Raw genomic sequence first — 18,754 nt, forward strand, 5'->3', positions numbered from 1 at the left:
AAAGTTTTTCCCTCCATTTTGATTTTTATTATGTTAAAATAAACATACAAACACTGAATCTATAGTATATCTATAAATATATTACATGTATATAAACATACATGTGTTTACATATTTTGAGCATTTTAAATGGATATTGTGCTGTAATATTAATAAATTTTTACTTCATAGTTTAAATGACTGAATATCATTCAATCATGTGACCTTTTAAACATTTTTTACTTTTCTCAAGAATTTTCCTTTTAAAGAATGGCATTGTCATATGCTATTACAATTTTCTATCAAGAGAAATTTTGAAAAATCTAACAAAATTGTACATGGTTTTATTCTCCATCTAGCAATACTATCTCTAGAAATTGACCCAGAACATACACATTCCTATATACCAAACAGCATTTCTATAAGGTTTTCCTTTATGGGCATTATCTGTAATAGCTAAAGATGAAAACAACACAGAATTTCCACCAATAGGGGACTGTTTAGTACTAATGGCTCATTCACAAAATGGGGGCTGTAGGGCCCCCTCCCCCTGCAAAAAGAGGAAATCTTAATGTTCTGGAATGGAATAATCTCTAGACTGTATTAAGTGAAACAATGAAGGTGTAAAGCCATTACAATAGCAATATGCCCAGAGTGGTTAATCATTAAAAAGTACCCTATTTTTCAAATTACTGTTGTCTCTACAGACTAGTTAAGGGGAACCATTTATTCTCATTAGTTGAGCTTTACTCTTTCCTGGTAATTTCCCCTCCCCTGCTTCATGTTATACTAGCTAAAAAGGACAGGGAAGTATTGGGACTTTTCGTCCTCACTACATGACAAGTATTAGAATATTATAAACTTTCATAGTAAGAGAAATGTTAGGATCGTACACTTTATGACATTTGTGTCTCTGAACATATTCAATCTATTATATTATTCCCTTCATTTTTACTAACACTTTTTAAAATATTAAAAGGTGGATCTGTATTAGAGCTTTATTAAAAACATGAATGTCAGGGGTCAAAATACACGGGAACACACATTCTAGATTTCTAAAATTTATTTCCTCTGTCTTTTTACATTCATTCAACTAGCCTTTGGGAAACAGGTAACCAATCACTGAGTATCTATTAAATGTTTGTTAGCCTTAATGATTCTGAAGGCTTTTTTTTTTTTTTAAAGAACGTGTTTGGTTGGCAAATATGTATGTGCTTCTGTGTACAACATACAAGTATAGCCCTGAGTCTCCTTTCATCTCAAGATATTATACCCTTTTTCATTAATAGTCATTTTTTAAATAAAAGTAAAGAAAGGTATTCCAGGCACTGAGATTGTAGCAGTGAACAAGAAATACAGGTTTTCTTTCTTCGTGAACCTCATATTCTAGTGGATGAGGACAGAAAATCAATTAGAAATGAAGAAATTGGTAAGAGAATTTCACACAGTGATGAGGGCCACGATGTGAATAAGCAGAAAGGTGAGATTAAGAGATGATGTCAGGTGAAGAAGGAATACTTGTGTCTAGAAAGGACTCATCATGGAAGACCTGAGGATGTTGCTTTTGAGCTGTAACCTGAGTGATGGGTCAGCTGTTCACAAAACTGGAACAAGCCTCTTAACAGGAAAAATCAGATTATGAAGAACACTCACCTTCCAGTACTGCTTGCTGCTTCAGGACTGACTCACATTAGTTTTGGTCTTGGCTTCCTACTTAAAGTCTCTACACATTCTAATCTATATATCTAATCTATATATGCACCACAGATAAATCTAAAAGAAATAAACACAAGGACTGGCTCACACTAGTGTTGGTCTTGGCTTCCTACTTAAAGTCTCTACACATTCTAATCTATATATCTAATCTATATATGCACCACAGATAAATCTAAAAGAAATAAACACAAATACACAGCTTACACTGTGTTGTATTTCTACTTTAAAACTCTCTTAATGGCTCACTGAGGCTTAAAGGATGAAATCCACATTCCTCAAACTAGCGTCATAGCTGCTAAAATTACATCCTTCCCTACTTATGCAATTTTAGCTCTGTTACCAAACATAAACCTTTTATTCCACTTAAGCTGCTCCAACACAAATTGCTGTTTCTTGTCTCCGTTGTTGTTTAGTGTTTTGGTTTGTTTGTTTTGTTTTTAACTGTTTTATTTAGAATGCCCCTCAATGTATCTCTCTTTTTAGGCCCAGCTCCACTCCCATTTGATTTGGCCACTCAAACTGGGAGTGATCTCTCTTTCTATAGAACAATTTCAGCAGTTACTGGTCCTATATAACCTATCCTGTAGTTGTCAGTACTAGATATTGTTATCAGTTCTATATATTGACATATATAGCTTCTATGTATTGACATAGAACTTACTGTCTTGTAGTATGGCTCATCTTTACTATATTCATTTCTATCTCTCCAACCGAATTCTACATGCCTTGGAGGCAGCTGCCATATTCTATACTTCTTGGATCCTATATTTCTTTTTATACACATTACCTGGACAAGGAGTTCCTTTTTTTAAAGGTGAAGTATTTTGAAATGTTTTAATTTCCTATCACATAAGACTGCAATAAAGTACAGAGATTTCAAAGTAATAATAATTGCAACAGATGGAAAATTCTTTTGGAGCTCTGTGTGTTCAGGATGATTTACAAAAAGGAGAGCCAGACGGACTTACCTATTAATCATTAGTTTTTTGGAAATGAAGAATACATAAAAAGTTGAGGAAAACTCGTTTTTTGACTCCACTTACAAAACCAGAGAAATAAAATTTTGCTAATTGGTCTTCACTCCTTCACCTTGCTTTTGGTAGTAAAGTATTTAATTGGAAGTTGGGAGCCTGGAAACATTACTAATATAAATATTTTTATTAAGTTTTAGTAGCACTTTTTACTTAGAAAGTCATAAGTAGAATAGACTTATGTTGGTATGTTGGTCTGTGTTTTTTTTAATTTGTGTTTAAACATTTTACATCTTCATATTAAGGAAAATTTCCTTTCATTTTATTAATTTGATGTCATTCATTTGTTTATTTTTGTTTTCTTCTTTTCAAGGCCCTGTGGAATCCTACATGCACTGAAGGTTTATTTAAACCAGTACATATTTCAACCGAGGTTAAATCATTATTTGATAAGAAATGTATCACAAATCTGACATGCTAAATATGAAATTAGTTTTCCATTTCATGTGTTAGCTATTTCTCAGAGTATGTAATACAGAAATGTTTCCATTCCAGATATTTCACACTTTTTTCATTTGTACACAATTGCATAAAAATATTAATGGATGTAGATTAAGCTAACATATTCCTACCTTATTGTATTTTGAAAACAAAAATAGACTTATTTTTAAATTGTCTCTATATGCAGCTATTCTGAAGTGTAATATTCCACTTGGCAGGACATATTTTTTGTTCAACCTTCTCATCCATGTCATTTGTCTCTCTGGTTATAGTCTGTTTAATTTCACCATATATTCTATGCACATTAAGTAAGTTTCAAAACAGTGCTTCTGGTTTCCCCCATCCTAGTGTGACAGTTCTTACCAAAGAACTAAGTTACCTCTGTTTTTCCCTTGCATTGAGATCAAAAGATGAAAACAGTATGTCTTCAAACGAAATAAATCATGAAGAGTCTTATTCTAACTGTAGAAAGTAAAAAAAACTTACTTCTATCTCTAAATAAGTGAAGAAAGTTTTTTGGCTATTGACCTCATATTGAGGGAAGTTTGTTGAATGTGTCATAAAAAAGAACCTGTCTCCTGGACTTGGCGTCACTGCCTGGTTTCTGTGTGTCCTTGTTTATTACCTTTCTGTAATAGCTCACTTTAACTATTAAATGGCTGGGTAGCAACAAGGCACTCTTGAGTGTTGTAGTTTATTGCAAGGATAAATGACAGAACCCAAAGGATGTCTCAGTGTTGTGGTGCAGGACAACGGAAGAGCCATAGAGCTAAGGAGAGGAAAGCAGGTTTTACTGAATTCCCTATATTTTTTAAACAGGAAATGAAATAATCATGGTTAATGATGGTAACGTTTAGAAATATGCTATAAAATTTCTTAAATTATTTGAATTATTATGTAACATATAATATGCATGATCAAATGTTGGGTTTAAACCATGGTATTAAAATAAAACTGTAAATTTATTTATTTACTTGAAAACATTGTATGTGTCCTCGTTGACTTTGCTGCTTAAAACATCCTTTTATGATTCAAGATACGAAAACATTTTTGTTTCTCTAACAGTTTTCTAGAGTTTATTCTTTTAGTCTGTTCTTATCTCTTTCTATTTATTGTCTTATTTTAACATTTGAAACCCTTAAATGTAGATAATGTAAGAAATTCTATTACTTGCAATAAAGCACTCCTTTGATAAAGATATTTATCAGCTTGAATGGTCAATATCATTTTGAAGTAGAAGAAAGAATTCAATTAAAGATATTTTGACTAGGATGCAAGGGAAAAAAGAAATGTATTAGCAAGTAGATTAAGTCAATAAAGAAAGGTACTTCTTTCCTCAAAAGCAATGTAGCAAAAATTGTCAATACAGACAAAAAAAAGCCACCTAACCTGAAAAGCTACCATTTTATGATTGCTCTTTAACACCAGTAAGACATTTCAGGCTGCTTCCTCAGAAACCCCCCTTTTTTCTTTTTTTATTCTTTCATGTAGTTTTTCTTTTTTAATGGGATTGTGCTGAATATACCTCACTGAACATGTTTCTAGGTTAATAATTTTACTTTCATGGTGAAATATATTCAGACGCTCCAGAAATGTTTATTATGTAGTTTGTCCATTTAACTATTAAAATGTTTTACATTTCTTCGATTACATTAAACGTGAATTAAAAATAGAGTTTAATGGCATGGTTAGTTTTTAGAAAAATGTGCAAGAACCATTATAATTACTGCACTGTATTCCAAGGTGTAACAAAACTGAGATTGATGATTGTTTCTCAGAGAAGTAGCAAGAAGCATACAGGTATATCTGACAGCTGCAAATAGTGCAGCATCAGTATTTATTGATGAAAGGAGCATTATGCTATACTATTATGCCTCCATATCTGTCTGAAATACCCTGACAATAATTAACTAAAAATAAGAGATGAACAAGCTTAATCATATTTATTTTCCAAATAAGTGAAGTGGAATTTGAAGAGGTTGAGTGACTTTCTCAAGTTCATGTAACTTTTCTAACAGACAGTGTTTCAGATCAAAAGTCAGAATTTTGTTTTGTTTTTCTGATTTCAGAATACTGGTGGACTGCATGATTGCAAAATTCAATACAAATTATACATGGATTACATATGCGAATATATACACACTTGTATATTATACATGCATTATATATTATTAAAGTTTGAGTTTATCTTAATTCTGCATTATAGTCTAAGCTTAATGGTGATGATATAGATTTACTATGTGAATACCTAAGATGTATAATATATGAGCTAAGGAATTTATTTTATAATATTAAGAATTATTTTTTCAAATATAAAGAAGTGCTTAGAAGGAAAACCAGGAACAGTTTTGCTAGATGTTTTAACAGTTATTAACACATAGTTTATTTATATCTTGAATCATTTAGAAAATTTAATTTTTCATTCCCTGAAATGTATGCATGTTAAATGTTCTTATTTATAATATTTTTAAATATAAGTCACTTATCATTCTTGGTTAGATTTATGACATATAACTGTGTTTTAAATGATTTTTTAATGAAGGCTCTAAAGTAAGTATATGTTACTATGCACCTGTGATTTTTATTATGGTACACATAAAAACTTCCTGGCTAAAGTTTTCAAAATTGCTATTTTTCATAATTACCTAAATTTGATATTGTTTTAAATATTTGTTTATTTAAAAAACAAAATGTACTTTTCCATATTTAACTGGCTGCTAGAGGCAGGAAAGTCCAAATTTAACAACAGGGTGCTTTTCATGATTTTGTGTTTTGTGCCTGTATGTTCACAGAGGACTCTGTAAATGCAGTTCTGTCATATCTTAATTTCGTACATCTAATCACTCTTTCTAAAAAAAAAAATCTTTGTCTTGGTGCTTTTTGGAGCAACAGTAATTGCCATTATGATATGCTGGCACATACACATCAGTTTCATTTGATGTATGTAGTTGACACAAGTCCACATGTCAATGATAGATTGACATACATATCCTCCATTGAAAAGAACTGTGTTGCTCTTGATATTAATAAGCATTAAGACCTGTTAGAATTTCCCATGCCTTCCAAGTGATGTCTGTTGGATATCTAAATTTGCATAATACATTTATACCATTAATTACAATGGAGTAGAGTAGGATAGGCTGTAAAATGGAGAAGACATAAGAGATGTTAACACTTTTCTTACTTTATTTTTTACTACAAACCAAACATCTTGAGTGTATTTATTGGGTGTTCTTTTAACTGTATTTTGTGAAAGCTTTTCTCTTCTCCTCTTTGAATGCTGTATATTGATATACATATAGGAGGTTGATGAACAGGAGGATCAAATGATAATAAAATATTTTCTGGTAAATGTTCCTAATACCTGAAAACTATTTGTTGCATCCTTAATTTATAAACATCATGGTCAGATTGTATACACATACTCGTATATGAAATAAGGAAACCCTTATTTTAAATTATATTCTTACCAATTTCCTTTTTTAAAGAGGAGGAAATTTGATGAAGTAGCATGAGTATTCCTAGGAAAGAAAGGGAAAGAGCAATGACAAATGTAAATGCAGAGCGGATTCTGATGGAGAAAAATGACAAAGCAAGGGTAAAATGATTGTTGCCTACTTCCCCTTAAGATTTAGTTTAGATTTTTTTTTAAGCTTCCAATTTAAAATATATATATAAGACTTAAAAGATGAAAGAAGTGTTCCCTCAGCCCTATAAAGTAGAATAGCCAGTAGCTTAAACTTTGATAAATAGTCTGGAAGCCTTGAGTATTAATACATTTTGAATATAATGACCAGGGAGAGTGAATAAATGTCATGCCTTTTTACTCAGGCTCTTCATGGAAGATTTTTTCTTCATAAAGTTGGCAAGATTTTTGACCTGGAAAGAGATTTATATGTACCTTTTTTCACTAAGAATACCAGAGTAAACTTGAAAGAACAAGTAACTTCGTTTGGCAGTAAATATGCTACACAGATTTTAATTTTCTCTGCATCATGGTTTATATATGTTTTAAGAAGTTACTCTGTTAATGTAGATTCAGGGTTTAATTTATATTACTAGTACAATTTTTATACAACTTTATGATTTTTTGGAGATCTTTATCATCATACTGCCATTTTGGTTGTAGCCACATGAATCTGAAGAATAGGATCCTGAAAATCAATGAGTAATCTCTGAAAATCTAACTTTTCTGTTTTAGTACTGCAAATACAACATAAGTAAAAATATGCAATATCTGGCGAGCGAGCACAAAGGATCAGATGATCAAATAAGACTCACACAAATCATAGATCTTAGCCAATATCGAGCTTATACTAATCATTTCAAAGGTACTGGCCATCACGCTCCAGAGAAAGAGGGAAGAGGTCTGCCCGGTTGGGGACAGCTCTCCCAGTTCTTTTATCCCACTTGGGAATCCACTCTCTGATTCAAATTAAGAGATCAGATTTCCAAGTGAGATTTTGTGGGGTTACCTCCCACAGCGGGAGAAATGTTTCATTCATGAAGTATCTTCATTTTATATCCCAACAATATGACATTCTTCAGGAAGCCATGTTCATAAAGATTCTAAGTTTATTTACTCAAATCAGTCCTTAACCAGGGGCATACTGTTATAATTTCCATTGATAAGGACCCTCCTTCCAGCAGCTATTACTAGTTTACTTTCCTGGAGATCTAGTTTTTATGTTGGCAAGGTTAGAAGAGGTTACCTCCCTTCTTTTACTTCCCCTGGAGAAAAGCCAGCTTTCACTCCCCCTCCTCACCTGCTCCATTTCCACAGTTCATTCTGAAAGTGATGTTGTATTGGAGTGGAATGATAAACCCAGTGTCCTGGATTTTTCATTTCCCTTTAATTGAAAGGAAGAGACCTTATAGAAAGTTTATCTGACCAAAATTGCACTTGTCTTGGGTTTCTCTTCTTTGTTTTCAGTGTTTCAAAACAGTTTGAGGCAAGAGTTAGGAGATTGCTTTTCCTGAAGATTATCTTTGTTTCCCTTTATTTTTCACTTAAGGCGAGCTTTCGTGAATTGCAGTTTTTGAAAGTCAAGAGATTTGTGATTCAATTGGGGGAAAAAATTAAAGTTCCTTAAAATAAAGTTTTTGTTAATTGATGTATGCTGTAATATACCACATAAGAGATGGTCAGTTTATTTAAATTTATATGTCATATTTAAAGTTATAAATACTTGTTTTATTCTTTGTTTCCATTTGCTATTTATACAAAATTACTCCTGTTGGAACGATAATCCATTCAACTAATTGGAATAGAGTAAATTCTTTGTTTTCTTCTTTCAGTTATACTATATACCTCATTATGTATTTTATTGAATATAAAATGTCTAGTGTTAAGATATTTGGGATGTGGGTTTATTTATGTAAAATCTCTGCTCTTTTGTATTTTCATCCATTTGGTACATATAAAAAGTACACTAGAAAAATTCCCATAAGAGAAAACACATATAAGAAAAACTGAATCCAATATCTGCAGCCTGATTTATCCGTTCTGCTACTGTTCCACAAACAGACTGTGTTGTTTCTACCAAGTCTTAGTGCCTTTACTCACATCAATCCCCTAACCTATAGAGCTGTTTCTTTTCTCTTAACTTGTTCACATGAAGAGGAAACTGCGTTCCATATTCCCAGGATTCTCCAGGCATAATTAAATTCTACTCTAAATCATTCTGCCATTTAATTATGGCTACCATTTTTTTATTTTACTATGTGTCAAGTGCTGTTTTAAAGGCTTTACATGTTTTAAGTATTAATTCTTCACAAAAGCCTATGAGGGAGCTACTGTTACATGACACCATTTTGCAAGCAAGAAAGCTGAAATATAGAGACGTTAAGAAATTTGCACCAAATTACATTACTAGAAAGTTAGTAGGCTGTGTTTAAGCATAGGCCCTCTGGATCTAGAGCCTGCACTTTATTATTATTTCTTTAATTTTTTAATTGAAGTATAGCTGATTTACAATGTTATCTTAGTTTGAAGTGTACACCATACTGATTCAATGCTTTACAGGATAAACTCCATTTAAAATTACTGCCAAATATTGGCTGTATTCCCTGTCCTGTACAATATATCCTTGTAGCTTACAAGCTATACGTGATAGTTTGTAGCTTTTAATCCCTTACCCGTATCTTGCCCCTTCCCCTTCCCTCTCCCCACTGGTAACACTAGTTTGTTCTCTGTATCTGTTAAGTCTGTTTCTTTTTTGTTATATTCACTGGTTGTTTTTTTTTTTTTTTTAGATTCCACATATAAGTGATATCATATGGTATTTGTCTTTCTCTGTCTGACTTATTTCACTAACATACACCCTCCAGGTCTGTCCATGTTGTTGCAAATGATAAAATTTCATTTTTATAGCTGAGTAATATTCTATTGTGTATATGTATCACATATTCTTTATTGATTCACCTGCTGATGGACACTTAGGTTGCTTCCATATCTTGGCTATTGTAAATAATGCTTCTGTGAACTTTGGGATGTATTCAAAAACACTTTTTGAATAGTGTTTTCATTTTCTTTGGCTATATACCCAGGAGTGGAATTGCTGTAAAATATGGTAGTTCTATTTTTAGTTTCTTGAGGAACCTCTGTACATCCATGTTGGCTGCATAATTTACATTCCCACCCACAGTGTACTAGGGTTCCCTTTTCTCCACATCTCACCAACATTTGTTATTTGTGGGTTTTTTTGATGATGCCATTCTAGCTGGTATGAGGTGATAGCTCGTTATGGTTTTCATTTGCCTTTCTCTGATGATCAGTAATGTTGAGCATTTTTCATTTTCATTGCCTATTGGTCATCTGTATGTCTTCTCTGTAAAAATGTCTATTCAGGTCTTCTGCCTATTTTTATTCAGTTTTTTTTTTTTTTTGGTATTAAGTTGTATGAGTTGCTTATGTATTTTTCATATTAATCCCTTATTGGTCATCATTTGCAAGTATTTTCTCCCATTCAGTAGGTTGTCTTTCTATTTTGTCCATAGTTTCCTTTGCTATGCAAAACCTTTTTAAGTTTAATTAGGCCCATTTGTTTATTTTTGCTTTTGTTTCCTTTACTTTAGGAGACAGATCCAAGAAAATTTTGCTGTGATTTATATCAAAGAGTGCTCTGCCTATGTTTTCTTTTAGGATTTTTATGATTTCTGGTTCATAGTTAGGTCTTTAATCCATTTTCAGGTTTTTCTTAGATACGGTATGAGAAAATGTTCTAATTTCATTCTTTTACATGCAGCTGCCCAGTTTTCCCAGCATCACTTATTAGCAAGACTGTCTTTTCTCTATTGTGTACTTTTGCCTTCTTTTCTGTAGACTAATTGACTGTAGGTGTGTGGGTTTATTTCTAGGCTCTGTATTCTGTTCCATGGATCTATCTGTCTGTTTCTGTGCCAGTACTATACTATTTTGATTTCTGTAGCTCTGTAGTATAGTATGAAGTCCACGAGCATGATGCCTCCAGCTTTGTTCTTTTTTGTCAAGATTGCTTTTGTAGTTTAGGGTTATTTGTGGTTTCATATAAATTTTAGTATTATTTGTTCTAGTCCTGTGAAAAACGTCATGAATATTTTGATAGAGTTTGCATTAATTCTGTATCTTGCTTTGGGCATTATGGCTGTTTTAATAATAATAATTCTTCTAACCCATGAACATGGGATATATTTCCATTTCTTTACATCATCTTCAGTTTCCTTCATCAGTGTTTTAAGATTTACAAAGTATAGATCCTTCACCTCCTTGGTTAAGTTTATTCCTAGGTATTTTGTTCTTTTTGATGCAGTTTTAAGCAGGATTGTTCTCTTGCTTTTTCTTTCTGATAGTTCATTATTAGTGTATAGAAAAGCAACAGGTTTCTGTATATTAATCTTATATTCTGCAACTTTACTGAATTCATTTGTTCTAATAGTTTTTCAGTGGAGACATAATGACATCATACAGTATGAGGCCATCTACAATTAGTGACAGTTTTACTTATTACCTTACAATTTGGTTGCCTCTTATTTTTATTTATTTATTTTTTCCTTGTCTGATTGCTGTGGCTGGGACTTTCAATACTATGTAAGTGAAAGTGGCGGGAGTGGGCATTTTTGTTTTGTTCCTGATTTTAAAGGAAAAGCTTTGCTTTTCCCCATTAAGTATGATGTTAGCTGTGGGTTTGTCATATATGGCTTTTTTAATGTTGAGATATGTTCTCTCTGTACCAACTTTGATAAGAGTTTATCATGAACAAATGTTTAATGTTATCAATTTTTTATGCACCTTTTGCAATGATCTTGTGATTTTTATTCTTTTTTTAATGTAGTGTATTTCTGTATTGATTGATTTTTAGATATTGTACTATCCTTGCATCCTTGGGGTAAATCCCACTTGATCATGGTGCATGATCCTTTTTATATATTGTTGAATTCAGTTTGCTAACAATTTTTTGAGGATTTTTGTATGTGTATTCATTAGAGATATTGGCCTATAATTTTCTTGTTTTTTTAATGTTTGTCTGGTTTTGGTATCGGTTTGTTGTCTGGGTAATGGTCTCATGGAATGAATTTGGGCGTATTCCCTTATCTTCAGTTTTTTGGAATAATTTGAGAAGGATAAGTATTAGCTCTTCTTTATATGCTTGGTATAATTACCCTGTGAAGCCATTCAGTCCTGGACTTCTATTTTTTGGGAGTTTTTTGATTAGTTATTTAATTTCACTACTCATGATTTTATCTGTTCAGATTAGCTACTTCTTCCTGATTCAGTCTTGGAAGATTGTATGTTTCTAGAAATTTATCCATTTCTTCTAGGTTCCATAAACAAAGATCAGTACTTTAAAATCTGATAAACTTGCTGTTTAAAGTACTGGTCTTTTGTGTGTGTGTGTGTGTGTGTGTGTGTGTGTGTGTGTGTGTGTGTGTGTGTGTGTGTGTTATGCGGGCCTCCCTCTGCTGCGGCCTCTCCCGTTGCGGAGCACAGGCTCCGGACGCGCAGGCCCGGCGGCCATGGCTCACGGGCCCAGCCGCTCCGCGGCATGTGGGATCCTCCCAGACCGGGGCGCGAACCCGGTTCCCCTGCATAGGCAGGCGGACGCGCAACCACTGCGCCACCAGGGAAGCCCCTGGTCTTTTTTTTACTATTTTTTTCAGAGCATTTATAATTATGAATAATCATACTAGTATTATAAACATAAGCAAATGAAAGGTACTGTAGTTCCCGGTGGAGAGAATAATGGCTAATATTTATTAGTTGCTACTGTGTGCCAAGCAATATTCTAAATGCTTTATGTGTTATCTCATGTAATCTTAAACAAAAACAAGACAGATTCTATTATTCTCATTTTACAGAGGAGGATATTAAGTCACAGCAAGGTGATGTAAAATTCCCAAAATGATTACATACGAGTGGTGCGAGAGCTGGGTTATGAATCCTAGTGGTCTTGATTCCAGAATTCACCCCCTAATCACTTCACTATATGGTGAAGTGATTAGATAGAATGCAATAAACTGAATCCATGGTTATGCCGCAGAAACAAGTCCAAATTTTAGTGACTTCAGTATCTTTTATTTGTTTCTTTATTGCTCATGTCTATTGCTGTTTCTTTATTGTTCATGTCTATTGCAGACAGCTCTCCGCCTTCACTGTAAGAGGTTGATGGAACAATCTTCATCTGTTATGTTGCAGCCTATGAGAGAAAGAGTATCATAAATTGCACACTGGGTCTTAAACTTCCACTCAGAAATGTCATATGACACTTCTCACATTTCATTGGTCAAAATAAATTAAGTTGTATAGTCACAGCTAATAAAATCCAAAGGGCAAGGAGGACAAATCAGTCATATGCCCAGAAGTGGGAGAACCATGAAAAACTGGCACACAGCACCAATGACTATTACATCTTTCTTCTTTTCTCTGAAATAAGCTGGTTTTAATTAAAATGTGAAAATTACTATTTGGTAAGTATGCTGACATAAACATCATTTGATTCTATCATAGTTTTCAGAAAAACCTAATTCAAAAATTTCTAATTCTGTAAGTGAATATCCCTCTGTAAAATGTTGTGTATATATAATGCTGTATCCATTTTTGCCATATGACATATATATATTGTACCATATTCTTCAGATATATTTCCGTCATTTCACTAGATTTTGGAATATTTCTATTTTCAGTAAAACATTTCTGTTTATAATCAACAATCTCCTGAGTTGCGTAGTGTTTGTTGATGTTACCACAGTAATATTCTAGCTTGTTTTAAGTATTTTGAAATAAATGATCATACTCATATCTATAATAGAGAGTTTTTTTTCTGGGCTACTTGATTCTAATTATTATTAGTGTACTTGTCAGAATAATTCATAGTGACAGCGCTATTCCACCAACATTTTTTAGTCATTTACCTCTTTAAACCTTATCATTAAGCACATTTTTCCTCTGGAAGTATCTCTAGAGATTTTAAGTGACAAGTATAATATTTTAAATGTGTGAACAAAAATGACTTTCTTGTTCCCAAACAATATGCTATGCTTAATTCAGAAAGAGATAATTTGCATCAACTGAAACAAATAGGTTTCCTTTAATTTTTTCCCCTCTCATTTAATGTTAAAGCCTTACCAAATTATCTCCTAAATCATGTATTATATTTTCAACTTTTATGATGCAAACAACAATCACCTTCAATTCCCACAATACATAATATACATTTTTCTTTAATGAGAAAATTATCTATTGAAACTTTAATTTGTAAACAAATCAAGCTACATTGTTCTGCATGCTTTCTTTTTACTGTTTGAATATAAATTGAAATGCTTGGTATTATTTCCTTCCCGTCTATAATTAATTTGTTGATTCCAATATACTAATTGAATCAAGCTATTTGTATTGTAAGTAAAATAGTTAGGTCAACATTCATTATATCAGTGTGGTAGTTTGCATTACCAAAGCTATCATTTACTTTAGCTTTAGTCTAAATATAATAATATATATTTGTATATATATGAAATTAGGATTCTCACTATTTTAGACTTATCTTTTCCAAATTCATATTCAGAATATAGAAAATAATTATGTAAGTTGAAAGAGAGCATTAATCAAAATGTTAGGAATATATATTTTATATTCTCAATATTTTATTCACATTTATACTTGTTTATATCATACAAAATGAGAAGAAAATTTGTAAATACTAGTAGTATTATTGTTCTATGTATTCCTGTCACAGTTTTGAATTGTATCAATAGAATTTTTAAATATACAAATTATGGAAAGATATTAATCCCTTATGGGAAGATACTAATCCCTAATGTTTGTCAGTAATTAATTTTCTAAGTTTTAAGATATAGATTGACATTCTGAAGCAATTTTTATGCATTAGAAATATCAAAACAGAAATAGAAAACTGAAAACCACCAAATCATTGAGTATTTAGTAAAAGGTTATTGTGCATGTAAGAGCAATTTGCAAACTGGGTGCCTTCAAAATCGAAGACTAATATGAAGCTTGGGGGCATGATGTAACAGGGTGACTTAAAAGTGAAAGGGAGGACGTTGTTTACTGTTTATAATGATTGGTTATTACAATGGGTGCTTCTAGAAGGCAGGGGATTGGTTAAATTGATTATCTCATACCACTTTTAGGACGATGACTTGTTTCTTTTATGATTGTCGGAGTCATTTACAGGAAATAACCCAAGTCAAGTTTTGATTACATTCATAAAATCAGCTAGATTTAGTTTGCTTATGTGACTTGAATGGTTTTGTCTGCTCAGGGAATTCTCAAATCCAGTTCCATTTTGTATCTGATTTAATAATTCCCCACTTTTGGCCATTCTTTTAGTAGGCTGAGAGCATGACCAGGTAGTATGGCGTGACTCTTGGTTACCACTATTGATGCCAGAAAATCATTTATTTGTTGTTTCCACCGTTGAGTCATCAGGAAGGAAGGTCATTAGTTGCTGTTAGCAACAATTGCATTATCATCATAGGCTTGGGTGGTAAGATCACTGAGCTCTTCAAGTTTTCTAATCCTGATGGATATCATTTGATATGGGAGTGGCTTCTGAAAGACACTTAAAATCTTTGAGAGAACACAATGCACTAGAGAGGTTAATATGTTGAATATAAGGAAAATAACAGACAAGGATTAAAAAATTCCCCAGAGTAGAGAGTCCCAGAAGCCAGGTTGTAATCAACTAAATAACCTAAATGGGTTATAATCAGATTCAGGTTTTACCATTTGAAGTCAATCTACTTTTATTTTATTTTTTTACATAAATATATATTTTATTTTATTTATTTTTGGCTGCATTGGGTCTTCGTTAACTGCATGCGGACTTTCTTTAGTTGCTGCGAGTGGGGGCTACTCTTCAATGCAGTGCGCGGGCTTCTCATTACAATGGCTTCTCATTGTGGAGCATGGGCTCTAGGCACACGGGCTTCAGTAGTTGTGGCATGCGGGCTCAGTAGTTGTGGTGCACGGGCTTAGTTGCTCCATGGCCTGTGGGATCCTCCTGGACCAGGGATCAAACCCATGTCCCTTGTATTGGCAGGCGGATTCTTAACAACTGCGCCACCAGAGAAGTCCTACTTTTATTTATTTACTAAGGTGCTTGCTGTATTAGCAATCACATATCCCCATGATTATTTAGGACAGGATGAACATGAGGAATTTTTTATTTAATTGAAGTTTAATTTACATACAACATTATATTAGTTTCGGGTGTAAAAACATAATGATTTGACATTTGTATACATTGTGAAGAGATCACCACAATACATTTAGTTACCAGCTATCACCATATAAAGTTACGAATTTTTTTTCTTGTGATGAGAACTTTTAAGACTTACTTTCTTAACAGCTTTCAAATTCGCAATACAATATCATTGATTGTAGTCAACATGATGTACCTTATGTCCCAATGACTTATTTATTTTATAACTAAAATTTGTATTCCTTGATCCCTTTCACCCATTTCTCTCACCGCCAACCACCCTCCCCTCTTGCAACCATCAATCTATTGCCTGTATCTATGAGTTTTGTTCCTTTGTTTTCTTTTTCAGATTCCACATATAAAGCATACGATATTTGTCTTTAACTTATTTCACTTAGCATAATACCCTCAAAGTCCATCCATGTCATCACAAATGGCAAGATTTAATTCTTTTTTTATGGCTGAGTAGTATTCCATTGTATCTATATGACACATCTTTCTTACTTATCCGTCAGTGAATACTTAAGTTGTTTCCATATCTTGGCTATTCTAAACAATGCTGCAGTGAACATAGGGGTCCATATATCCTTTCAAATTAATGTTTTTGTTTTATTTGAATAAGTACCCAGAAGTGGAATTGCTGGATCATGTAGTAGTTCTATTTTTAATTTTTTGGGGACCCTCCATACTGTTTTCCATAGTGGCTGTACCAATTTACCTTCCCACCAACAGTGCATTAGGTTTCCCTTTAATCCACATCCTCACCAACACTTGTTATATTTTGTCCTTTTCATAATAACCATTCTGACAGGTGTGAGATGATATCACATTTTGTTTTGATTTGCGTTACTCTGGTGATTAATGATGTTGAGCATCTTTTCATGTGTCTGTTGGCAATTTGTGTGGCATCTTTGGAAAAATGTCTGTTTGGATTCTCTGCCCATTTTGTAATCAGATTTGTTTGTTATTGAGTTGTATGAGTTCTTTTTATGTTTTGGATATTAACCACTTATCAGGTACATGATTTTCAAATATCTTCTTTCATCAGGTAGGTTGCCTTTTTATTCTGCTGATGGTTTTGTTTGCTGTGCAGAAGCTTTTCAGTTTGATGTAGTCCCATTTATTCATTTTTGCTTTTGTTTCCATTGTCTTTGGAGTCAGATTTTGTTTGAAATATCACCAGGAGTAGTGTCAAGAAGCTTACTGTCTATGTTTTCTCCTAGAAGTTTTATGATTTCTGGTTTTACATTCAAGTCTTTAATCCATTTTGGATTACATTTGTGTATGGTTTAAGATAGTGGCCCAGTTTTATTATTTTGCACGTGGCTGGCCAGTTTTCCCTACACTATTTATTTTTAAAGATTTAATTTTATTTATTTTTGGTTGCATTGGGTCTTGGCTGCACACAAGCTTCTCTTTGTGGTAGCTTCTCTTGTTGCAGAGCACAGGCTCTAGGTGCACAGGCTTCGGTAGTTGTGGCACATGGCCTTAGATGCTCCGGGCCAAGTGGGGTCTTCCCGGATCAGGGATTGAACCCATGTCCCCTGCATTGGCTTGTGGATTCTTAACCACTGCACCACCAGGGAAGTCCCAACCCCTACATCATTTATTGACAAGACTGTCCTTTCCTCATTGTATACGCTGTGTCTTTTGTTATAAATTAACTTACCATCCATGCTTAGGTATACTTCTTGACTCTCTGTTCTATGTCATTGATCTGTGTCTGTTTTTATGCCAGTACCACACTGTTTTGATTATTATAGTTTTGTAATGTGGTCTGAAATCAGGAAGAATGATGCCTCCAACTTCATTCTTCATTATCAGATTGCTTTGGCTATTTGGGAATTTTGTGGTTCCATAGAAATTTTAGATTTCTTTGTACTACTTCTATGAAAAATGCCATTGGAATTTTGATAGGGATTCCTTTGAGTAATATTGACATTTTTCAATATTCTTCCAATCAATGAGCATGGACTATCTCTCCATTTATGTGTATCCTCTTCAATTTCTTTCATTAATATCTTACAGTTTTCAAAGTGTAGATTTTTCACATCATCGGTTACATTTATTCCTAAGTATTTTATTCTTTTTGATGCAATTGTAGATGGGATTGTCTGTGTAATTTTTATTTCTGATAGTTTTTCGTTGGTACAGAAAAATGCAAAGATTTTTTTTCCCTGCAACTTTACAAAATTTGTTAGTTCTAACAGTTTTTTGGTGGAGTCTTTAGGATTTTCTTTATATAAAAACATGTCTACAAACAGTGACAGTTTCACTTTTTCCTTTCCAATTCTGATGCCTGTTTCTGTTTCCTTCCTAATGGGTCTGGCTATGATTTCTAATACTATGTTGAATAAAAGTGGTGGGAGTGGAATCCTTCTCTTTTTCCTGAATTTAAGAGATAAACATTTTTGTAGTAACCTATAAGGGAAAAGATCCTGAAAAAATAGATATATATGTATGTATAACTGAATCACTTTGCTGTACACCTGAAACTAACACAACATTGTTAATCAACTATACATCAATAAAAAGAAATAAGGGATAAACTGAGGTTTTTTGCCATTGAGTATGATGTTACTTGTGAGCTTGTCCTATATGGCCTTTATTATGTTGAGGTGTGTCCCCTCTATAACCACTTTGTTGAGAGTTTTTATCAAAAATGTTTGTTGAATTTTGTCAAATGCTTTTTCTGCATCTATTGAGATAATTCCATGATTTTTATTCTTCATTTTGTTAATGGGATGTATCACATTGATTTGAGGATGTTGAACCATCCTTGCATCTCTAGAATGAATCCCACTTGATTGTGGTGTATGATCCTTTTAATGTATTGTCAAATTTGATTTGCTAATTTTGTTGAGGATTTTCACATCTATGTTATATTAG

General features: G+C 33.0%; 1 protein-coding gene across 16 annotated transcripts in view; it reads left to right on the forward strand.

Annotated features, from left to right (window-relative positions):
• The window catches only part of CCSER1 (coiled-coil serine rich protein 1), a 1,341,341-nt gene that overhangs the window by 743,294 nt on the left and 579,293 nt on the right, over positions 1 to 18,754 (forward strand). For 2 of the 16 annotated variants that reach the window (XM_055085813.1, XM_024126666.2), the window contains one exon: positions 3,040 to 4,148. The exons of the other annotated variants lie outside the window; for them this stretch is intronic. In XM_055085813.1, coding sequence (XP_054941788.1) covers positions 3,040 to 3,147 — 108 coding nt within the window. In that variant the 3' untranslated portion in view covers positions 3,148 to 4,148. Of the gene's footprint in view, positions 1 to 3,039; positions 4,149 to 18,754 lie in introns of those variants that run through there. 16 annotated transcript variants of the gene reach the window in all.

This window comes from Physeter macrocephalus, chromosome 7, assembly GCF_002837175.3.
Source record: "Physeter macrocephalus isolate SW-GA chromosome 7, ASM283717v5, whole genome shotgun sequence".
NCBI classification, from domain to species: Eukaryota; Metazoa; Chordata; class Mammalia; order Artiodactyla; family Physeteridae; genus Physeter; species Physeter macrocephalus.